At 44.6% G+C, this 25,108-nt stretch overlaps 1 protein-coding gene across 1 annotated transcript in view; it reads right to left on the bottom strand.

Annotated features, from left to right (window-relative positions):
- Positions 1-23,626, bottom strand: part of npas1 (neuronal PAS domain protein 1) — a 42,719-nt gene extending 19,093 nt beyond the window's left edge. The window contains exons 1-3 of the mRNA XM_030406683.1: positions 22,618-23,626; positions 12,543-12,713; positions 10,875-11,113 (exon numbers count right to left, since the gene is read on the bottom strand). Of these exons, the coding sequence (XP_030262543.1) occupies positions 10,875-11,113; positions 12,543-12,637 (334 nt within the window). The 5' untranslated portion in view covers positions 12,638-12,713; positions 22,618-23,626. The remainder of the gene's footprint in view (positions 1-10,874; positions 11,114-12,542; positions 12,714-22,617) is intronic.
- Positions 23,627-25,108: the final 1,482 nt, after the last annotated feature.

Raw genomic sequence — 25,108 nt, 5'->3', positions numbered from 1 at the left:
CAGAAAAATGAAAGCGCTGCTCTGGGTTACAACTGAACGCAGAGGGAGGGTCGGAACACACACACACACAGACAGACAAACAGACACACACACACACACATATACACAATCACACACACATATATATATTGCCCAGCTGCCTGCTTGTGATGTGGGCTTGGTGAATAGAAGAGGGAGGCATTCCATTAGAGCTATAGACACACACACACCCACACAAACACACACACCCACACTTCAGGAATACACACAGCAATGAATCCTCATGCACAGACTACACAGCGGCAACATGCCCTCCGATTAAACAACACAAATACCCGCGCACACACACAAACTCACACACACACACATACACACACACACACACACACACACACACACACACATAAATACAGAGTTGCCGGACAAAGCCACAGTGGCATTGTGAGATTGGGGTCCCCCTGTGTGACGGAGTGTGAATATAAATAAGGCAGGTCCATTCAGGCCTATGAAAGGGGGTCTGGTGCTGGGACCCTTCAGCCTTGCCAGTCGCTGCCTGGAGGGGGGATGGGGAGCCCGGCTTGCTCTCTGCCTGCCTGTCAGGCTCCCTTGTGGGGCTGCGATGGAGCTGCAGCGCAGGGGAGTCTGGAGGAGGAAGCAACCCCCATCATGACCAGATGAGAATGAATCAAAAAGGATACACACACACACACACACACACACACGGGCAAGATAGTTTGTGCATGCCTCACAACCAAAGAGACATATATAGTGTGGGAGTGTGGGAGCGTGTGTGCCACAGATCCCTGGAGGAGTGAAGGTGATGGTGGGTGATCAGTAGTGCTGAGTAGTGTCAGCGGGGCGGAGGAAACGCTGGATGTGACATGAGGCCAGCAGGGCTGACGGATGAGTCTACACACTCACACACACACACACACACACACACACACACATACACAGAGGACCATTTATTAAAGACTGCCAGGGTACAATAGGGCAGCCAGGAAACCAAAACACTGGACCTGGTGTGTGTGTGTGTGTGTGTGTGGACACACGCACGAATGTGTGCACATGTGAAGAGAGTGAGCGGTGTTGGTATCTCACCCCGAGAACAAAGATCCTTCTGTAGTGGTGCTGTGAACCCCTACTTCTATACATGTGTGTGCATGTGTGTGTATGTATGAGTGAAAGGGTCCTGCATGATTCTGTGTGTTATATATTATCACCTCTGTAATATCTTAATACCTAATCATCCAAAATCATTTCAAGAAAAATGTTGTTGGGTCTCATTTTTGTAGTTCTAGCTCTCGTTCCCATCAGGAATGACATTATCCTCACTAAGTGAGCTGAAGGGATCTGAGAATGCAGACCCAACCCAAAATTTTCACAAGATCCCTCATTTGACAAAAAAAACTGTGCATTCTTAATAGTTTTGGTTATCATTCCTGAAACTGTCACTGTCGTCACCGAGTTCATTGCCAAGATCTGCGAATGCTGCATTGTCACTTAGGCTAATTCTGATTGGACAAGAAACACAAATAGTTAGATGATCATACAAATTCTGAGCATATATACAAAGCAGTCAAACTCATTTGGAAGACAAATTAAGCTTTGAACCTCCCAATTCAAACTGGACCTGTGGCCGCCCACCACTGAGTCCGGTTCTGCTCTGAGGTTTCCTACCTTAAAAGCCAGTTTTATTCTTGCCACTGTGACCGAGTGCTTGCTCATGGGGAAATGTTGGGTCTAATAATTGAATAAATTGGTCTAATAATTGAATAAATTGGTCTAATAAATGAATCAAGGAGTATGGTTTAGACCTGCCCAGTTTGGAGATGACTTTTCTCTTTGTTAATTGGCGCAATACCAATTAAGATTGACTGATTCACTGAGTGAAAATGCATCATGTGTATCTGTGATTGGTGAATTAATGTCCTTTCTCTGCAAAGCCAATTTCATAAATGAAGTTGCGTACAGTGCTGTTAACTGGTGACATCTGTGTTTTCTATCTTTCAGCCTTCTTCTCTGGTGCCTTTGATGACACAATGCTGCGTTTCTTTACATTTTCACGGGGGAACAAGGAACCCAGTGGCCTGGGTGTTACCTCAGATGCATGCGCATAAACAGACCAATATAAACATTGTTTTAAAGATGAAATATCTAATATGTACGAATTTGCCGGCTGTCGAATTGATGCCCAAAACAAGCTTCTAACGGCAGCTAGCTTACACCGCTGAAATAGGAGTTTTGGACCGGGACAGGGTGGGCTAGCTGGTATTCAACTAAAATTCTTATATAGTGCACCTTTCATTTGAGGGTAGACATAAAGTTGAATTAAATCATTTAATATCAACACGTATTAGCAGCTGGGCTCTGAAAAGACTTTAGTGGAGAGCTAACCTCACACAGCTGTAGATTTTCCTTCACGTGGCACGAAGAAATCAGACCTATTTGGCTCACAATTCACAGTAAATACACCCTGAGTATTCAATATTCAATAAAAAGTGTCAAGAAGTAAGTAATGGTACTCATTTGGAGAGAAATCTAATGAGGCAGCACTTTACACTGATGACTAATGGCCCAATTGAAGCACCAGCAATAAGGGATTATTGCCAGCATTTTTTTTTTTAGCTGCACCGACTTTTGGTTTTACCTCCAAACAATCAGCTAAACTGTTGTTGTTTATAACCTGTCTGGTTGTCTGATGACTCATTCCTCGCCCCGTCTGACTTTGTTGTTTCCTTGTTCCCAGATGTCGGCAATTACTTTGATTAAGTAAAACTAGAGAGTGAGACTCGAGTTGCTCTTGTGTACATGCATGTAATAATGTGCACTTGGACCCGGATGCGGACCTGTGTGTGAGCCCGAGCTCCCTGGATTGGCCCTTTTCTGTCACACTCCCATTTTATTAGCTCCCCAGCACTCTGCCACAAGGTTTAATTTCATTGTGGGAATAGGAGACAGAATGGGACTGGGCGCGATCGGACACGTTAATTATAGTCTGACTCGCAGGTCAATTCTCGGGGTCTCCCCAGCGCTCCGCGAGAAAAAAAGATAGAAATTTCATTTGAATGATTTCCATTATACCTCTGTCTAATACATAATTTAGTCCCAGTTAAGTCCATGAGTGATGGCCACACACACACTCACACACACACACACACACGAGAACACACACCTATACATCCCCCCTACATGCACATACACAGAGGCTGCCTTTCCACCGCCACAGTGTCGACCTTTTTAACTTTAGGTCAGGATGTTACAATGGAGGAATCAAACAGATCTTCCTCTCTCTCTCCCTTTTCATCGGTCTTCATCTCTCAAGTCTTGCTCCGCTGCCGTCTTTTTCACCCTTTCAAAACAAGAGCCCGATCACCTGCCAAGTTGTTTACTACCATCCAAATGTGACGTTTCGGCCGCTCGACAGACAGAGAGAGAGAGAGAGAGAGAGAGAGAAAGAGTGACCCTAATCGCAGCGTCCCTTCTCTGACGCAATTATCTTCTCACTCTGACATCCATCCCTCCCTCCATCTCTCCTCCATCTATGTGTCTCTCCTCCGTCGCTCCCTCGCTCCTTTTGCGGTCGAACATAATTTGAGTGCAATTAACTTCCCTTAAAAGCCCCGGCTGCTTTAAACGCCGTGAATTAGAGGGGAGGCAGATGCGGGGAGAGAGCGCGAAGAGGTGGGGGAGGCAGAAGGGAGGGGAGGGAGACGGAGGCAATGAAAGAATGGAGACGGAGAGGGGGGGAGATAGAGAGGGAGCGAGCGGAGGGCTGAATGAAAGTCAATGTCACCAACGCTGGGGAGGAGAGAGGTGTGTTTGACCTCACTAACAGAGACAGTAAAACACTTCAGCTGGCCCTGTTGCTGGCAGTGAGTTGTCATTGTACTGTACCTTGTAAAAGACTGAGGGGTTCTCCACCTGCTGCGTCGCACCTGTTAAAGGCTGAGCAGCTACCGATTTGTGGAGAGAGAATTTATGCAACGTAAATTTGAGTGAAAAAATCTATAATAACCTGGATAACTTCATTCAAAATGCACCAACTGTAGAAAAATTCAAATTTTTCCGCAATCTAGTTCTGGCCAGAGCTTCTAATGATTTTGATAAGACTGTTCTCACCCAAGTTATTTATCAGCTTGGCTTATGTTATTGATTATACTGTAGATATTAGCTTGTCGCGGACATGCTGATATTAACTAATGTGCATGTTAATAAGAAACAGGAAATTGCACCACAGAAATGCCAGAGATACGTTTGAGCTGATTTAAGAAACCGATAGAGCCCTGAAATGTTAATCTTCGCAATTCTTTAATTAACAAATTGAAGAGATCCGCATCAAGTATGTTTCCACATGTGATGGCAAAACTCTCAAATATAAATATTAGGTCTTTGCCTCAACTGTAACCGTAAATAGAGATGGTCGACGCATCTCCACTTCCTCCAACTGTACATAAGTGAAGCCAAAACACCCAAATATGGGGGCTGCCTTCTGGCGTTGGTGAGGTCATCTGCAGCCAAAGTGGTTGGAGCGGCTGTATCAAGAAACAACTCATTAAAGGTGCAATATGGACGAATATTTGTTAAAAACATTCAAAAATGTTCTGAAAAATTGACAGAATATGGAGAGATAACAGCTGTGACATCACAGCGTGGCAGAGCTATCTTGCCTGACAACCAGCTAGCCCTGGTCAATCAAGGTTCAAAGCTCCTGTGCCGGTGCTGTGAACAACAACAGGGTTCTCTGGACTCCCACTCTAACTGAGTCAACTAGCTAACAGCAGCTATGTTGTAGTTGTAGCAGTGAAGTAGCAGTTAGTCGTTAGCCGGCTTGAATACAAATTCAACAGCCCACCAATTCTTACATCTACACATTTAAAGCCAAAGTTTTCACACAAATAAAGACTTCAGCGTGATAAGAACAACCCAAACTACAGAAGTCCTTGGGAAAAATGTATTTGACGTGTACTTTTGAGTTTTTAGTCCGACCCATGTCAGAATGGATTTAAGTACCAGTCAGCCACAGGGGCGCGATGGCGATACATAGGTTTAATGGTCTTTCTTTATATAGAGAGGCCCGCCCATTCCGATGCACCCATTGGACTATTTGGAAAGAAATTGTACAATAGTCAGTGGGGAGAGAGAAAAGACATTTTTAATCCTGTTTGTATTGTGCAATTATTTGCACATATGATGTTTTTCAACAAAAGTGGTCAAGAAAGTGGCAGTTTGTCACAAAGATACTCAAATACCATTTTAGAGTATGGTTACATTTAACACCACTCTCTCTAAAAAAGGTGAAAATCACAACATGATCATCAGCGACTGATCGTCTCACTGTGATGTAGAAGTGAACTCCAGCTGAGCTCACTTCTGACCACACCCTCACAGTGATGCAGGGTGTGATCAGAGGTAAAACACATGAAACTTTGAGGATGAGAGTGCAGTGAAACACTAATTTGCAGCCTTATTGAAGTTGCTCTTTAGACAAAGAACTTATTTGGAAAAGAAAGCAAAGCTCAATGGTAAAATTACTCCTCAAAGTGAGTCATATTTGAACTGTTCTCTCAGTTTTGCTCTTCCAGCAGATTAAAGAGGTTAAGCTATTCTCGCTAAACTGTTAGCTTGTTTACATCCCGTCTGATCCTCTGACCCTCCTGTGTTGTCCGACTGCTTCTCTGCAATGTTGCTGCTCTTTAATTAGTTTGGCAAGTGAGCACATTATTATCGCAAGCTACACAAAATAAGAAATTGAAAAAGAAAACGAAATTATCCTTTAATGTGACATTTAAAAAGGCAGGGAAATAAAAAAAATAAAAAAAACTAATCCCCAAAGCCAAATGTACTCAATACAGAGAGGTTTTGAAATATAAATGATTTGAAATAAAAGGGTTTATCCTTCAATGCGCCGTGCAAATAGGTACAAACACCCGCGTGCAGACACACACACGCACACACACACACACACTGAATGGGAATGAACATCATGGGTCATTTTACTTTTCCTCCCTTCAGCCTTTCCTTTTCGTTTGCTCCTTCCTTCTATAATCTGTCTCTCTCCTCCTTCTCCCCCCCCTCTCCCGCTCTCTCAATCTCTCTCTTTCTCTCTGTGAAGGTCATGCAATTGATTTTCCTCTGTCTATTCATTTTTCAAGACTGGCTTTGAAACGTGGGAAGCAGACAAAAGCCACACCGGCCCCTCCCCTTCCCTCCATCCCTCTCCTCTCTCCTCTCCTCCAGCCTCCACCTCTTGCTTCCCTCTCCGCTGGCCCTCGCCCCATCCAGAAACCCTCGGATGGGGGTGGGGGGGGGTGGGGAAGTGGAGGAATGCAACCCTCCCCTCCTCCACCTCCTCTCTCTCCCCGCACTCTTCTCCTTCCTCTCCTCTTTCTCTCTTTATTCCTTCTACATTTGTCCCTTTCCCCTCCTTCTCCGTCCTCTTCTCCCTTTCAGCTGGATCTCTGACCACATTCCACTAACGGAATTATAGTCATGCATCACACTTAAAACCCTGCCAATGCATTGTGGGTAGACTTGTTCAAACTGATGTCCAAATTAGCATCGCATTTTCAGCCCCGGCCCCGCTGAGGCTGTGTGACCTGCTTGTAAAAATCTCCAAACATTTAATAAAACACTACGGAAGAAAGCACTCGGGATATCTCGGACCATAGGGCTGGGAAGTGTGTTTCCATGACCTTCGTGCATTCGCTCTATATATACTCACAGTTATGGCTCACATTTGTACAAGACGTGCCTCTCATTGTATGGCAAGCAGCGCACCTCACATTTGTCTTTTTCCACCACGCTTCCAGTCTGCGCACAGGACAGCGCGGCTACTTCTCTAAACAGCAGGTATTTTCCATCAAGGCCAAAGAAAGCCTGGAACGCAGAGGCAAAACAATTCACTACGCGTGGCGCTCAGTCAAGGCCACGGCTGCGTGTAAAGCGAGCGAGCGCATGGATATCACTCAGACATTCAGATTGCCCCGCGCTGCATGGCAGATTTGATATCGATGGATCCCAACGGATTCATCCATAACAATGTATATTTTCTGATACTGTGGCTATAGATTTGGGCTCGCCGTGTGTGTATTACAGTGTGATTCCTACGAGTGAGATACTTTTGGTTTACGGCGAGGTGTTCCTATAAACGGCCGGGTATTGAACCTCAGTAGCTTTGAAGTACGGACTGAAAAGAGTGTTTAGCACCGCAATGATGAGATAATCATGTTATTAGGCTGTGCTGTGCCCAGATTGTACTTACACTGGCTGTCACATTGTCCTGTACTGCTTTTGCAATTAGTATACAAAGAAAATCAATGCACCTAATCAATGTAGAGAAAATGATACAGTATGTGCAATAATGGACGTCAATAGGCCTTTTAAATGTAAGGCACGTGGACATGTTACTGTAGGAAAAGCAACAGGTGTAAAATATAGAAGGACTGATGGCTGATTTCAGTTCAAGGTCCAAGTGTTGAGCATTAAACAGATCATTGTTGGTCTTATCCCTGCAGCGACAAGTTAAACTGCCTCTTGTTAAGTCAGGCTACAATGCTGTAAAGCCTTTTAAATGTTGCAGTGAATTTATGCCTTTTTTTTGTTTTCCAAAGGTCTTTGTGGAGTTAACTCACCAATCCCAGCGATTTCTTGCAATGTTTTGAGGCTGCTTGTTCAGTGGCACCTCATTTTCTTTTGAGCTTTTTTCACGCCAGACATTTTTCACTTGTCAAAGCAGAAGGAAGCACAGGTGGAATTTATAACATTAATGGCCGCATTTAATTTAGGTGAGCTGCTCCCAGGGTTCTGGTGTTGTGCATGCTCACTCATTGACGTGGCTTCTTACTTGGAAACACTTAATGGAATGGAGCCATCGTTAACATTATTGGACTGTGCTTTTACCGCTTTGACAAGCCAAAATGTCTGCCGTGGATCTATTGTGGGACAATGGATTCAACTAAACACTTGAGGAAAGCATTTGTTTTTACTGCTTTTATTTATTTTGTCACAAAAAAATGCCACCTCAAAAATAAGTCAAAAACAATTAATTGAAGGTAGGTCTTGTCTGGTATAAGTACAGTTAAAAAGGAAAAAGATAATTGTTTCTTCTACTAAGTGTATTGTGTTTTTCTGAAAGGAAATTACTTAATCCTTAAGATTTTGAGTTTTTTCAGTGTAATGTATATGTACATACTAATACTTATTCTTTGATCTGCGGTTTTATAACAATGATCATTTATCACGACTTTATTCTCCAAAGACCTTTATGCGGATGCTCCCATTGAGAAACACAAAACACCAATGCTTTGAAGAGTTTGGATCATTTTTTATAATAAATAAAAACATGTTTAGATTTCTTAATTTAAAGGGGAAATTCAGGGATTTCATACTAGACTTCCATCCATTACCTCACAAGAGACAAACTGAAAAAGGTGGGTCAGAATCAAAGAAGCAAAGACCACGATATTCTGACTTTTAGTGTTTCAGCCTCTGGCATGGTCCAACCTCCAAAAACACTGGAGCCTACATTTCCCATAATGCAGCTAACACCTTCTTCTTCATCTGGTAAATATAATTTCCTTTGAATGCCACATTTCCAGTTAGTAACACAGGCTTTTTGTCATAAATATGCAATTTCAACCCAAATGTATCCAATGGGTCGTTCTCCACGTGATGACTAATCTGTCCGTTGTGTGTAAAAACAAAGTAATGCTCCTTTAAGGATTTTGAGAAAAGTATTAATTGCTATCAGCCCTATTGATTAGCCCAGCATATTATACCATGAAAACCATTATATCTTACCAGGAGTGTGTTGTACATATTGTGGTAAAGCAAGTCACACACAGTCGCACACAAACATGCTATTAACACGACTGGTCTTTGCTCACATTTCCTCAAAATAGAAAAGAACTGGCATGAACACACACGCACGCACACACACTCACACACACACACACGCAAACAGACACAAACACAGACACACAAACACACACCTCTAATTGTACTGTAGCTGCATCGTTTCCCCTCAGTAATAGTAGCAATTAGACAGGCTTTATAATTACACTGTCCTCGTTATATAGTTAATTTCTGTAATTACAAATCGCACCAATAGTTCCCTCCCTCTTTGTGCATCATCTATCTCCCCCTTTCTCTCTCTGACACACACACACAAACACACAACATGTAAATTCTTCTCCTTTGTGTGATTACTGTATATGCACATGTATGTTTACGGGCATGTGTGCGAGCACGTGCCTGCGCTCACATGCAGCATGAGTAATTATGGCGGCTAATAGAGGACCGGATAATTGTCGTGGTCCGGGCTGAATCTTTGTGGTGTGGGGCGTCTCTGTGGGCGGGAGAAAGTGGGCAGATCAGACTGCTGAGGACTGTTTTGGATTGAAAGAGACATGCGAGGTTGAAGCATGGATTCAGGCGGTTTGTGTGCATTGGCAACGAACATCATCATATTTATCTCTGCTGTATAATTTTCTTAAAGGCGGAACAGCATGAATCCTGAGCTGAGACATGATCTGTCACTACCACGTCTCACTTAACGCTGTGCACTAGTCAGTCTCGATTTCTGAACAATCAGAACAGCACGAATGCATTAAAAGTGTAAACAATTAACAAATTCTAATGACATTTCCTATCAGGGGTGTAGCCGGGGTGTTAAAAACACTGAGGTCACCAATCCAAGACTCTCCCACCACAAAAATTTTGATCAGACAACAAATTGTTTTTTTTTATCATTTTGATTTATGTATTTTCAATAATATCAACATTTAATTATCCAGGGTCTAAATGCTATTATTCAGGCCCTTGCCAGGAAACCAGAGAAGAAAATCTGGTGGAAAGCTGGATTCTGAATCATTTCCCTGTCTCAAATTAATTACATCAAAGTACAATGAGTGTAAAATATATATTGGAATCAGCCCATAAAAATGTTAGTTTGCAAATGCAGAATGTTGACTTCCAAAATTACTAAAACCACAGATCCTCATGGGAGTATGGACTCAGTAGAAGCTGCAGCTCTGTTCCTTACTAACTGGGTGTTCAGACAGGACACATCAAATTTCGGCGTAGGTGTGATTGCATATAAAGTCAATGGAAAGATGGGATTAGACACATGAAAAAACAGGAGAGAGGCTGGAAGAAAATAACAGAAAGAAGCAGAGTGTTCCAGTGTGTTCTATCATTACTTTTGGTAACGACAGAACACGCCACCTCAGAGCTAATTTCCTTCTTTTTGGTGAAAAGCCCAAATAGTCCAGTGGTCAGATTTGTGCAAATATACATAGTCAATGCGCTCTTTGGTTCGTTAAAACCAATTACATCAAAATTGGGGATGTCAGTTTCACCTAATGATGCTAGCTGTGAGATGTGAGATGTGGTTTGTGAGAGCTGTCAGAGCTAACGTTAGCTTCTTTGTCCTTGCTTGCTTGACTTTTGGCTCGTCATTCTCCTTCTGAATGTGCTCTTCCATGTGTTTAGCCACTGTAGCTCTCGGTGTCGTGACGTGCTATGGCTTGTGGTAACGTTGAATCCCTAACCCTTTAGCACACTGATAAACCAGCACACACACACACACACAGACACATTCTCCTCGTGGCTAGCAGAGACGCGATCCTTGGAAATGGTGGCAGGCATTGTTCAAGTAATTCATATGTACTGGGTCAATTCACATATTACCTTGTTACCTTTCTTGAGTGACAATGAGCTTCTTTTAGTGTGCTTTGTCTCGGACTAGCGAAGCCATGAGCAGAGAGTGTGTCTGTATGCAAATGAACCTATAGACCCACACGATCATCCCTGATACAAATGCGATCGAAATTCAGTCACATGGTTGACTTGTCTTTCTCCACAACAATCTTTTGTGTTTCTCTTTTTCTCACCTTTGCTGCAGTTGCCGTCTCCCTCCCTCAGGGGGCTCCAGGGCGGGTCTCCCTGGCTGGCAAAGGTGCGCATGTGCAGGTAGCTGATGGTCAGCCGTATGACCGAGGCCTTGTCCAGCTGGCTGGTGATGGCCCCGGGCAGAGGCAGCATCTTGGCCAGCTCAAAGAACTCGAAATTTTCCTTCCCCCGCCGCGATCGGGCCGCATTGCGAGACTTCTCTTTACGTAGGTTCTGGAGACTGAGAGGTGAAGAGAGGGGAGGAAAATGGAAGCAATAGATAAAAGGCAAGGAGGAGAGAAAACAGGGGCAGAGAAGACAGCGTGAATCAGCACAGTGTAGGATGGGAGGGGTAGCACATGGTGTCCATTCAGAGAGCACCTGTTGATAGATTCGTGCTCGGCACAGACGACCTGAGCATCAATCCAGAAAACTCATTTCATAAATACATATGATGGTAATGGCTCCTGCAATTCAAGTGAAACAATCTCCATTCTGACCCGTTGCAGATCGGCCTGGTAATTACAGACAAACTCCCTCCTTCTATCTGCCACAGCACAGTCCTAATAATGCCATTTGCTCCAAAATCCATATGTGAACACACATACACGATCTCTCGCTGCCTATCTCAGTCTCGCTCTCCCCTCCCTCCCACCCCTCTCTCCCTCTCCCACCCCTCTCTCCCTCTCCCTCCCTCCCCTCTCTCCCTCCCTCCCTCTCTCTCTCTCATCTGGTCCCGGGCTAGTGAGCTGAAGCCGTGATTGAGGGATCAATAAGAGAGGGAGGGGCAGAGTGACAGAGGGGGGCCGGGGCTCAGGTAGCCTGTCTCTCTGATTGGGTATTGACTCTCCTCAATGGGGCCTGAGTGGTGGAATTATGTTGTCACAGCCACTTCACAATTTGTGTCGGTGCTGCGCTGGAATAAAGTGTGTACGTGTGAATGTGTGTGTGCGTGAGAGAGAGAGAGAGAGAGAGAGAAGAACCAGCCTTTCTCCCTCGTGTCTGTGTTGTTGATTCTCATCCTAAGAAAGACCACCAGTGCTGTGTGCATGTGTGTGTGTGCATGTGCGTGTGAGTAAAAGAAAGAAAAAGAACAAAGAAAAAGGCTGTACATAGCGTGCGCACATATGTTTATGTCTTAATCAGCTGACGCAGCTGTTGTATTTCTCCTTGCTTTTCTCTAATAAGTGAAAACAGTGTGTGTGTGTGTGTGTGTGTGTTGTGGACTCATGCTGCCAGCCTCTGTAACATCTCATTATTATACCGCCTCGACCCCAGCCACCGAGAACAATCAATACACACACATTGATTCTGCTTAGTTTTTATATCCGCCTGTAAATGACTGCCCATTAATAATTCCGGCCAAATTTACTTAATCTCCCACTAAGGGGAGGGGATTCACAGCTCTGACAGGATTGGCAGGTGGGCAACAATGCGGGTTATATGTAGCCAGCGAGGAGATCACACTTACATCTTCTGGATTGTGTTTCATTGATAGGAAATTCTTCTTCCGGGCAGCCGGTGTGTGCAAGGTTGTTAACGCATGGATTTCACCTTGCACAGATTAATTCACAGGCATGCACGGAGGCTTATACAGTATCAGTGCGAGGGTGTGTGTGTGTGTGTGTGTGTGTGTGTGTGTGTGTGTGTGTGTGTGTGTCGTGCCTCACCAGGGCAGGGTGGGAGGCTTGGCCAGAAGTCCTTGCAGGAAATCCCACTCCACGCTCACGCACTTCCCCTCACTGACGAACGGCATGGTCGCCATCCTTCTCCCAATCACGCGCTGCCGCCGCCGCCGTTAACGAAGGCTCTGATTGGCTGAGGACGTGACAGATTCAGACCTGGAGAAATCCACGAGAGACAGCAGAGGAAGAGAGGCAGATACAATTAGTCAGGGACAGCGCACGTGGAATTTAACATCTTACGGGAGCCTTTAATTTTCTAATTAGCAATCGCATATTTCATTCACCAACTAAATACTTTTTCAGCTTGGAGTGAGCATGAAGCCGTTTTTCAATAAAGAAAAATTATGACATTTTATCTCCATTTGCAGTTTCCATTTAGCCCCTTTTAATTCAATAGAGTATAATTTGCATCAAAATTGCTCGGATGAAAACCTGTCTCGTTATTTTTTTACTTCATCCATCTGAAAAATTGCATTTTCTGAAAATGCTCATCTAGGCTGGAGGTCTTATTCTGCAGAGAGAGAGAGAGAGAGACAGAAAGAAAGAAAGAAAGAAAGAAAGAAAGAAAGAAAGAAAGAAGTGAGGTTGACAGAGAGCAATTAGGTACTGTATGTACTTCCCCACATAAAGCATAAAGGTCACCGACTGTTCCCAAGGTAATAGACATAAGACAAAACACGCAGCCTCCTTTTAAGTCACAATTAAACTGGAACCACAGATTTCCAAATGTCTCCGCTCCTCCCTGAGAGGATATTTAAACTTGTCTGCAACACATCTCTGAAGACGATGCCTTCCACTGCCCACTCCTCCACATCTATCGCTGCTCTCTGCCCGTCTCCAGCACTTCCCTCTTGTACTGAAAGTTGCCAATATTCTTCTCTGTCCTCAAAGAGAGCCCCGCTCCTCTCCCGATTCCTCTCCCCCCTCCCTCCCCTCTGTGCTGTGTTGACATTTAAAGGGCTAGTGTGCCCCCGAGCACCACGGTGTCATGCCCTTGGGCCTGAGATGCCCTCTCTCTCTCCCTCACTTCCTCTCACTCTCTAACTCGCTTCTTCTTTGGCCCGGCTGGGTCAGCACAATCAACTCAGCGGAGCTTTGCCGGGGCAGTCGAAAATGGATTATGTCTCGAGTTTGAGCATGGCTACGCTGACCTTGGCTAAGAGGGGTCAGCAGAAGCTGGGCAGGTTTGGCAGATATCATTTCACAAATCTAGGCTAAAACAGCCAACGTTAAATGTATGCATGAAAACTTCTTGGACCAATTTCAAAGGCTGCAGAGTCGATGAGGGATTCAACACAGAGAGAGGAGTTGTTGAAAGGGGAGATCGGGTCAGCCACTTACCTTTAGTACTTTTAGGCAGTGATAAAGCAGAGATTTACAATTTCTACAGCTAACATGGTCCCACGTCAGTGATAAAGAGATAGGCTTCAGTGGATACTACAGGAGGGGGTACGGTGTGAATAATTACCTCCTGACATCGCCTTCAACTGTACAAAGTCTGATCTGAACGCATTCATATTCATATTCAGAGCTTAAAACGTCACTGCTCAGTGGTCACCAGCGACATTAAGACTCTGCAGCCATGCTAGCAGCTCTGTGAGCTAAATGCTAATGTTACCATCCAAGCAAGCACACAACAACAATGCTAAAATGCTGATGTTTAGCAACAATTCCCTGCAGTGTTATCCACCATACTTTCGTACTAAGTTTACTTCGAAACCTTGTGGACTGAAGGATTATCTCTACAAATTGCTTGGGTGCCACAGTGCTTTTTCTCTCATGCTCCTTTTCATCGCTTAGGAATTTTAAATGAGGCATATTTGGAGATCCAATAATTTTTCATTATCATGGTTATGCACCGATACTGACAAAAAAGAAATATTAAGAGTGGTAACCCGGGCGATGACCTTCTTGTTTGCACCCTCTACTCCTTACATTTTCAAAACACGTGTGTTACTTTAGTTTCGACGCATTTGAGGGGGTTGTATGAAGACATGACAAGACGGAAACAGAGGGGGAGATTGGTATGGGGACTGTGGGGCGTGTAGTGACAAAAGCAGCGGCATGGATTAAACTGAGCTAACAGCTGAGGTAACGCTGCCGATGACAATGGAGCAGATTCCGAAAAGACGTTCCCCACCCACGGCCTTATTTAAGTGAACCGTTTGAAGCTGTGCTTTTTACTTTTACTGCTGTAAAGACGTTGAATCAGTTATTTTACCAGTCGTCTTACAAGTATTTGTATTTCTACTTGAGTAAATAATGTGTGGACATGTGCCACCTATGTGCAGTGTATCTAGCCTGCTCTATTGAACTGTTGGCCGACTGAGCAGTTCAACTTCTGCGTAGATGTCAGTAGTTGTAGCTCATCTCTTTAAAGTTTTATCATAAGGGATCCACAGAGTTTAGTGGCAAAGTTACTAATCTGATCAATCTGGGTCGATTGGGTTTAACCTCTGCAGGGCACTTCCATTGACAGAATATTTTGTCCCGGGCTTACGTGTAAGGCTTCACTCCGCTATAGGAAACCTATATTTTTCCCCTCTCGAAGCTTCCAGCCTGCAACACTGACAGTTGCCTCTTTTCTGAGAGTCTGGCGCAGAGGAGACAGGGTCGAGCCGAGGGCGGCGCACCTCTGTCTGACAACTTCACCTTTGTCACCTTCTCTATCTCACCTGGATAAACGCACTACATGCCGAATTAGGCGGCGTACAGTAGGACGGAGAGATCAAGGAGGCGACACGGGGCCGGGAGACAGTTTACTCTCCAATTCTCACTCACACACACACATGCACACAGCCTTTTTCCCCTTTCCTTTACCTGTATGTTTATCTCTTAATTGACCCTATCTGCGCTTATCTAATCTCTCCCTCCATCGTTCTGTCTCCGGCTATCTCTCCATCTCTCTGTGTGCGTCTCCCTCTATCTGGGCAGACACAGGGGCGTAATGGACAGGGGCCTCCACAGTAATTATTCAATCAGCCTCATAACCTTGTCGCAGGTTGGGCGGCCCATTAATGCACTCACCCAAATGGACCCCGCCACTTTGACTGCTAATGCTCCGGCTAGCTAGCAAACGCACAACAGGCTGAATGTCAGACGTGTCATCCAGACAGCGAGCGCGGTAAAAAAAAACAAAAAAACAATCGAGCTGAGTCGACGCCTTCTGTGGCGGCGCGATGTTGGGAAATGTGTTGGAAAACGGAAAAAAAGTGTGACTTCTGAGAGAGAGAGAGAGAGTAAGAACATACTACCGCCGTGCCCACAGCTGTAGGGATCAACCTGCATCAAGTGTGACCGCAGGTGTTCATAATGTGTTGCTGCAGTGCTACATATTCATAAGTGGGCTGTGTGTGCGTGTGTGTGTTTGTGTATACTGTGTGTTTGAGACCCCTACCCTATAGAGCCGTGCTCTCTTGGCACGGGCTCAACAGCAACAGAGAGGAGGGCACTGCGGCGAGCGTTTCGCAGCCGCTGTTTGCCGTGCGTCTCTCTCTGGCTGCTCGCTTTGGCTGCCGCTCTGTTTATTTTCAGCAGGGACGTTTAATTAGGGCCTCCAGCTGTCAGAGGTTCGTTAGCGTGCCCCTCCTCTCCCCGAGCCGCCCCCTCCCCCGTAGGGAGTCAGGGGCATCCGGCAAATGAACACATTTAAGTCAAACAGCACGCAGACAGACAATAGCCCCGGTGCCATGCCACCAGCTCCCCTAGGTAGAGACATGGTTGTTTTATGCCTCATCTCACCGACCCCTGGGGCCCAATACAGAGGCTGGCCAAGACTGTGAATGTGGAGGCAGAGGAGCGCTCATGGCCCACTAGAGACGGCGTGCACGCTGCGACCATGCAGAGGTGAAGAGGAGGACCAAGCCTATGCAATGTACGGGAGGAGGACGACACTTCCAGTTACTAGGAAATTCTGAGATCTAAGAACTAGATTGATTAATTAGTTGATAAATCAGTTTGAGTTTTTTTTTAAGAAATTCATCTGATTTCAGCTTCTTAAATGTGAATATTTTCTGCTTTCTTTCTTCCTCTGTGACCGAAAACTGAATATCTGTGGGTTGATCAACATTTTATAACCGTTTTCTTACATTTCATAGACCAAACAACTAATTGATTTATCGCAAAAATAATCAACTAATTATTCAACAGTCCGAAGAATCGTTGGCTGTGGCCCTATAACTCTTTGTCCTTAACTTAATAAAGCAGAATGAAACCAAGGATGAGTGCTTTCTTAATTAGAAGTGGACATTGTAGGGGGGCGTCCTGAAGAACTCGAGGTTAGTCTAGTAGCATAAGCGATGATCCAAACATCCCTGGGGAGCGTTTCACCTCATTTTCAACATGTGGACTGAAATTTAATATAATTTTCTCCCACGTTTATTTCAACACGATGCACTAATCAGAACAAAACTGTGTAGTTTGGACCCACACACCAGCCTGCCAGGCACCGTTTGCGACATGTTTCATTTCACCTCTCTAAGAGCAAAAAAATAAATAATAAAATACTAACAAAGCTGGCACGAGTTTTCACCCAACATCAAACTGTGCAAAGCAGTCATCAAATAAAATCTCACTGCTAACAGTTTTACACAGCTCTCTCCTCCCTCTTCAACCCCCGGCCCATCTTTAATTATCTCCAACTAAAGGTAGGAGCAGAGTCCACATACAACAGCGATGCACGATACTCCTGTGAATAATATTTTATCAAATAGAGCACGCTCAATATCATGGAAGATGTAGAAAACATGGTTGGAAATAACATGAACAGAATATTTGATGTAGCTAGTTTTCTATCTTGCCTTTCATGTTGTTGAGTAGTTGTAAATGAGTGTCTGGAGCGTACGGGGAGATGAAGTTTGGTATTCTGGTTGGAGGGCTGAAAACTACTTATCATGCATTACGGCCCTGGTTGGACCTCAGGATTTGGAAGTCAAAAGACTTTTTAATGTACAATTTTTCAGCCGCTGATCAATCGACAGCTGCTGGACATGAAGATCTCTCCCCCCCCTTCGCTCTCTATCAGTATTCCATATTCTGACTCGCTCGGCATTCTGCTTCCATATCGGAGCGCCGGCTGCGGTTGACCTTGACGACTCTGGATCATTCCCGACCCAAGGTTCTCTCCAACTCTCAAGGGCCTTGGCGTCCCCCCCTCTCTCCTCCTCCTCCTCCTCCTCCACCGCCTCTCCCATCATCCTAACCCCCCACATCTCTCCTAACCCCCTCTTTGCTCCTCCCTGGCCCCTGCCTGGGTCATTAATTATCTAATGGAATCAATACGGCGTTAGATTGGACCAGAGTGACCCTGCCCGCCCCCAGGTATCTCTGCGGTGATGAGGAGGAAGAGGAGTGTTCGGGAGGGGTGTAAAGGAATGATGATAACAGCCCTGCGCGAGTGGACCGGTCACAGCGCGGACCGTCCCTAAACTGGAAAGAATACGGAATAAAGAGATCAGCGATAAATAAATGATTAGAGGGGTGGATGGAGAGCGGATGGGGGATGGAGGGAGCATAAGTTGAGGCGGAGGGAGGCAAATCAGACAGTGAGTGAGCAATGGAGAGAGAGAGAGAGAGAAATGATGGACAGACGAAGACGTACATGGAAAAAAAAGGAGAGAGAAAGAGATTTGCTAATGTTCACCCTTGGTAATCAATATCTTTCTCCTCCTCTTCTTTTATTACAGAGGGCTTTGGTGAGCGAGCTTTGATGTCCACTCCTCACGGGCGTGGAGCTACGCAGAATCCAATCCATGCCTGTCATAATTACCATCCAGCTCAGCCGGAGTGTACACAAAAGAAATGCTGCACTTCACCTGAACTGTATTAAATATGAAGCTGAGAGCATCAGCGCACGGAATCATATATATTTACAGTTTTTACCAAGTAAAATGCTCTGTTCTCTGACGGTTGCTCTGATGTCGTGCCTCGCTCTGTATTGACTTCATCCTATAAACTGACATTCTCTGCAAGAATTACCATCTTAAAGGAGCACTACATAGTTTGAATCGGATGAGAAAGATTTTTAGTCACTGAAACAAACTGAAAAAACAAACTCTCTTTGTTTTTATGACTGAAAAACAAACTGACCTTAAAACACAGTTTCATAGTGTTTTACTTTGTTTATATGTGGCGGACCCTGCCACCTTTCTAGCTTCAAACAGTGTTCAGGGGGCCTTATTTTCCTTGGAGAAAAGCTTTTAGTTTAGTTTATTCAGTTATGGAACAAACATTACCTCATTAATATTGTAAATATTAAAATTTCGAGTTTGAATTTCTTCTCAAAAACTACATAGTGCATAGTGCTTTGAATTCTTGTCTATCACTTGGATGCACAAAATAATCCACATACAATTGTGTTAACTCAATCAATATCATTTTACAAATGTCTAATTTTTAAATCCATAAATGCTGTTTTAAAAGTAGTGCGATACGACCTGGGGTTAGTTTTCACTATAAGTAAAAAGGCACAACAAGACGCTGGATCAACGGTAAGCGTGAAATGAACTCAAACATATGAGCACAAAGTTCAGAACATCTAAAAGTCGATAAAAAGAAATGCAGTCTCTAAAAAACGCTCAGTCCATCATGGAGTTAACCATGCCTGACCTTTATCATATCTACGCTTGAAAGAGAAGATCCCGGGTCAATAAAGTAGCACAAGTCAAAATAATAGCTGCGATCTATTCCGAGGTTAAATACCACGACCTCGATGTAAGGCGAGGCTAAAGGTGAAGGAAAGTCAGTGATAAAAGCTTATTATTTCACATCGTGAGAGAGAACACTTATCATATTCATATGCAGCGTCTTCTAATGTTCAGATCCCCCCCCCTTCCAAAAAAAAGTTAGTGGTGAACAAACAGAAAAGGTAGAAAGAAGAAGAGAAAAAGTTCTCCCGCCTGCTGTGGAGAGAGGAGTCCGCTAAGTGGATGCAGGTCTCTATAAGGCGGAAGATGGTAAATCCACTCCCGCAGGCAGAGACCACATCAGCACTGACCTCCAAATAACCACAGGCCAAAGCACAGCACACAGGGTCACTCACTCTCGCCAGCACTTGCACGTACACACCAGCATGTGTGTGTGTGCCGATTTGAAAGCACCACCCTCGTTCTACACGCCAGCGCCGAGATGTCCACATGCTAATACAGACACATCAATTAGCATGGTGCAGAAGTCAGAGTTCAGAGCGGTGTCAAACTCTTGATAAGAGTTGCACAAGTTGTGTAGGTGTCTCGCAAGCACGCTGGGGAAAAAACAGGATACCCGTTGGCCTCATACTATATTCCCACACAGTGCTCGGAGCTTTTGTTCGACTTTTTCCAGATTTGGTGTTAATTTATGTAGCTTCTGCTTTATGTCACAGACTACAAGGAAGAAAGGAAGAAGGGGAAAAAAAACTACATGAAAAAGAGATCTCGTGAGGCACATTCGCACCTGATCTGACGTTCGATTTAGAGCCCTTGGATGCCTATACATCGTGCGCACGTCACTAAATAAATGCATGTGTGTGTGCGACTGTGTGTGTGTTTGTGAGTGTGCAGCCTGGTGGATCCCTTCAGGCCGGTGTGTGAATGACAGCGGGGGTTATGTAAGGAGCCACAGCGGGGCCGGAGTGGACAGTCCGACCGGAGATCAGGTCAGCAGAGTGTGACACTAAACACATCTCCCTGACACTGCGCTGACACCCTCTGTCACAGACCCACACACTGTCTGTCAACGCTCTTCACGCACACACGCACGCACAAACGCATGCACGCACGGCGAGAGCGAGGCGTGTGTGTGCTGCTGTCTGTCAACACACTAGACACTGACCACCTCTGTGTGTGTGTGTGTGTGTGTGTGTGTCAATGAGAGCAACAGAGAGAGACAAAAATATCAAGAGAGGAAGGAGGGAGTCTGTCTACCTGAGAAGTTGCCCAGGAGTCACAAAAAGTGAGTCTGCTCCTGTCTGCCAACCAAACTACATTTAAAAAAAACGACTGATTTTAACGTTCTTTCTTATTTATGGAACATTAATAGAGAATCTGGCAAAGGAAACCAGATGTGAACCTCCCAGCAGCATCAGAAAACACACCCAAGTGCTGACTTTTGGCAGAAAAATAAAAAGCGGCGCTCATCTGCCTGCTGCTCCGAGTACCTTCTATTGAAATAATTCATTTCAACTTTTGTCTGCCATCTTCCAACGGGACTCTTTGTTTTTTAACTTTCACAAAGTAATCCACATTGGGCTCAGTCAAATAGTTGCCTCTTGGCACAAGCTGCAGATCCTTAAATCCAAAATCCGAAGAAGAAACCTGCGTCTGGGTCTAATATAAAAGGCCTAGTGGTGGGTCACGACTGAAGCGATCTGCACATGCGAGAAGAGAAACGGATGGAGTGGCTTTGTGGCTCAGTGGGCCGAGGTATAAACTGTATAAACTGTACCAACGGACGTGCTTTGACCCTAATTCCTGTCAGTTTTGCAACATGCAGATGTTGCTGCTGTGTGCGGTCTTTACAGAAATTAAAGATCGCGGAGAGTCACTAAAAATTGCCGGATAAACATGCGAGCGCGGGCAGTAACTCTTCTCACTCATCCTGACACCTGAGAGAGTGGCTCTCCTCTGCAGGTAGTCATTTGGTTTGAATTTATCTGAGCACCTGCTCTCTCAGCAGGTGTGTGTGCAAATGATGCTGTTGGCGGTTTATGAAACAGAGCAGAATTTATAGCAAATGCACATTTGCACACGCCTCATGCAAACACACACACGTTTTTGTTTTTTTTTTCCTTTCTGAAATAACTGCTCCGCCACTCTGAGAGTCTGACTTTTGGTTTTGCTCCAGGTGACGAGCCTCCAGCCACGACAAACATCAAATTATGGCCAAAAAAAAAGAAAGAGAGAGAGAGAGAGAGAAAAAAAAAAAGGCAGAAAAACCTGAAATCTCTCTGTGATGGTTTGATGTTGTTATTTACTTTGCAGCGGCGGTGGCGAACACTGTGCGTTTGTCACAGTCATTCTGCCAATTTGGACCACCTGCTGCAAAACACCCTGAAGGCACCGAACGCTACTGAGCCAGTAAACTGTGTCCAATTCTGCCTCTGCAGGTGGAGACGGACACGCAGTCGCTCACTCTCTCTGCTCTGCTCTCTGCTTCTGTATCTCAAACTCCAGCGCACACACACACACACACACACACACACACACACACACACACTAATGCAGGCATGCAACATTTATCAGAAAGAGTTGGGCCATAATTACCTACACACATAATTATCTGGCCTATCTGAAAAGCAAAGATTGGAAAGTGTTTTATCCGTTACGCTAAATTGATGAAATGAACAAAGAAAACTTTGTGGGAGAAGCAGTGACGGTGCTTTCAAGGAAGAGCAATCTAATGAAACAACAATAAACGTTTATAGTAATTTTATAAAAATTATAATTTTTTTCTGAAAATATGTACATTTATCTATGGATATTCTGTGTATTCATTTATTCTGTCATGCGGTAAAAAAAAAAAGGCAAAAAGAAAGAGAAGTCAGTAAGAAGAGGAGAGGTCAGTTTTAGAAAATAAACTCCTAATTCTTCTAATCTCATTTTTTAAATGTATTACCTAAATGTTTTTGACTTTCTACTGGTTGCTTATGTGCACATTTAGTCCAAGAAATGTCACAACTGTGAAATATTTCTGCTCTGCTCTTAATCACACTCACTAAAAAGTTCCCTCTGCTGCGCACATGCTGATATTTTATCACAGCATAAAACATTTTTAAAAACACTACTTTAGGTGTAAATTTAACAAGTTATAATAAAACTTGCCTTTCGTTTTTTTTCCTTATTCAAGATTTGACAGTATATTGAGACATCAAAATAAATCAGACTTACAGCGAGAATCTGCATGATAAAAGCAACTTTATGTGCATGCGTTTGTGTGTGTGTGTGTGTGTGTGTGTGTGTGTGTGTGTGTGTGTGTGTGTGTGTGTGTAACAAAAACAAGCCCGAGAGTGAGAAAGTGTGTGTACGCTCATGCATGCGTGTGTGCGTGTGTGACCATAAAGTTGTTAGATCCATCATCTACTCACCTGACGGGCATTTCCAGCGCTCAGTCTGTTGCTGTTGATCTGATCCACTTTGTCTCTCTCTTCCTCCTCCTCTTCTTCTTCTTCTCCTTCTTCTTCTTCTTCTTCTTCTCTTCCTCCTCCTCTCCGGAGCCCCTTGCTCTGCCCTGGTTGTGCCCCACCACCACACCACCACCACCACCACCACCACACCACCACCAGCAGCAGCAGCAGCAGCGGCGGCAGCAGCAGCACCAGCAGCAGCAGCAGCAGCAGCAGCAGCAGCGGCACCTCCACCGGCACCTCAAGCTTAAACACAGCAAACAAACACTGTGTGTGTGTGAGCCGAGGGGGCTGGGACGGGGGCAGCGTCAATCCCCTCACTTTCACAAAAGCCGTGACCGTGCAGCCGGACACATCGTGGACTCCCGTTGCAGTAAGAGTGTATGTGGGTGTGTGTGTGTGTGTGTGTGTGTGTGTGTGAGAGAGAGAGAGAGAGAGGGAGAAAGAAAGAGAGGGAGAGAGAGTGTGTGAGTGTGTGTGTGTTTGTGTGTGTGTGTGAAGCTGATGTAGCTCTCCTTGGCTCTCAGACTCACTTCACCAACACTCTGCTCCGCTGCTTCTTGGAGATGGACTCGGATTAGGACACAGCCAGTGTGAGAATCTCTTCCTTGCTCTCTCTCTCTCTCCCTCTCTCTCTCTCTCTCTCTCTCTCTCTCTCTCTCTCTCTCTCTCTCTATCCAGCCGGCATGCTCCCTCCCACCCTTCCTCTCTCCCGCTCACTCATTCACTCTCCTCGCTGAGCTTCTTTCTTTTCATTTCCTCTTGGGAAAGCCGTGCACACCAGTTGTCTCTGCCTTCAGCTGCTCTCTCTCTCTCTCTCTCTCTCTGTCCCTCTCCCCCCCCCCCCCCTCTCTCTCTCTCTCTCTCTCTCTCTCTCTCTCTCTCTCAGTCACTAGTAAATATAAAAGGCATGCTTGTACAGCCCCTCGCCTCAGTCTCTCTCCGGCTCTCCCTCCCTCACTCTCTCGCTTGCTCACTGTGTCTCATGCTTTCGTTTACCCCCACCTCCCCGCGTCCCCCCTCCCCTCACTTTCTTTCTCAGTGTCAAAGCTGCCTTTCAAATGCTGATTAGCAGCCGGAGTAAAAGAGAGAGGCAGAGACGGAGAGGGAAGGGATGACTGAAACAAGTGGGAGATTCCATCACATCCACACGTATTGTAAACTGTGACTCCTGTCCCGTGCAAACACACGGACACACACACACAGAGACTTGTTTTTGTCACTTAGTAGGACATCGCGTTGACTTAAATTAATTCCCGGAGACTCATCTGACCTTAACCTTAACCGAAAAACAAGTTTTAACGCTAAAATTGAATGCTTCACCTCGTAGGAAATGGATTTATGTCCAACAAGTCATCCAAACAAAATGAACCAACCCAGCATTTGACACTGTCCTCCAAAACTACCCGTACAGCATCCTTACATTTTTTAATTATAGTTTTTGTCATCCAAATCAACCAACACTGCCACAGCTAAAGTTAAGATTTGGTTAGATTATGGCGCGATGCCTGCTTTACAAAGAAAGGTTAAGGTCATGAGACGGAGGTCATGGTAAATTAAAAAACAAAACATTTGTTGACCCATCCTTCCATAATTACTACAAATCTCACACTACTTTAAACTTTGCCTCTGAGGGAAAAAAAAGACCTAATTCACGATGCCACAAGAGAGTCTTTGTCAGGTAAACATAAAAGTCATATTGGGCATTTTAGTGACAAATGTAGTCAGTTGTCTTTGTCCTTAACAGAAGACGAGTCTACATAATATGACCGTGTGAACAGATTATTTGAAGTCCAACAAACAGCCTCACATAATGCACACAGACACGACCTCTTAGTACAATGTAGAAATACATATCACAAATAAAAGTCTTGCATTCAAAAATACAATCTGGGCAAGTCAAAGTACAGACTTATTTGCAGCAAAGTAAAGTAAAAGGTAAAATACTCACTATGCCCATAAAAGACCGAGATCGTAATCTTGTGTTATTATTACTGATGCATTCAAATTAAAGCAGCATTTATATGGTTTAGCATGTGGAGGTGGAGTTAATTCCAACCACTGTACAGTACACTGTAACAGTGCATCGCATTTTAAAAGATGATGGAATCTTGATCAGAGAAGTAACTCAAATTAATGAAGCTGAGTAAAAAGCACAACACCTTTCTCCGCCATGTAAAGGAGTGGCAGTATTAAGCAGCGTCACACCAGATTACCTCAGCGAATGACTTGATTACCAGTGCAAACAGCAGCCGAGACCCTCGTCTGATGCCTCTGGCAGCCTTCTGGATTCACATCCAACACCACTACTTGTTACCGCCACCGCCACTGGATGAATATAAATGCACTTTAAGGTCACAACAAAACAAAGCCCCCTTTCCCAAAAGCACCTGAAAGGTTCAATGTGGTATTTTTGACCTCTGCAAGCACTGCGGAGCTGTTTTTATATGAG

Source organism: Sparus aurata, chromosome 2, assembly GCF_900880675.1.
Source record: "Sparus aurata chromosome 2, fSpaAur1.1, whole genome shotgun sequence".
Taxonomy (NCBI): domain Eukaryota; kingdom Metazoa; phylum Chordata; class Actinopteri; order Spariformes; family Sparidae; genus Sparus; species Sparus aurata.
Note: the sequence above shows the minus strand (reverse complement) of the source record. Positions and strands in the feature narration are given on the sequence as shown.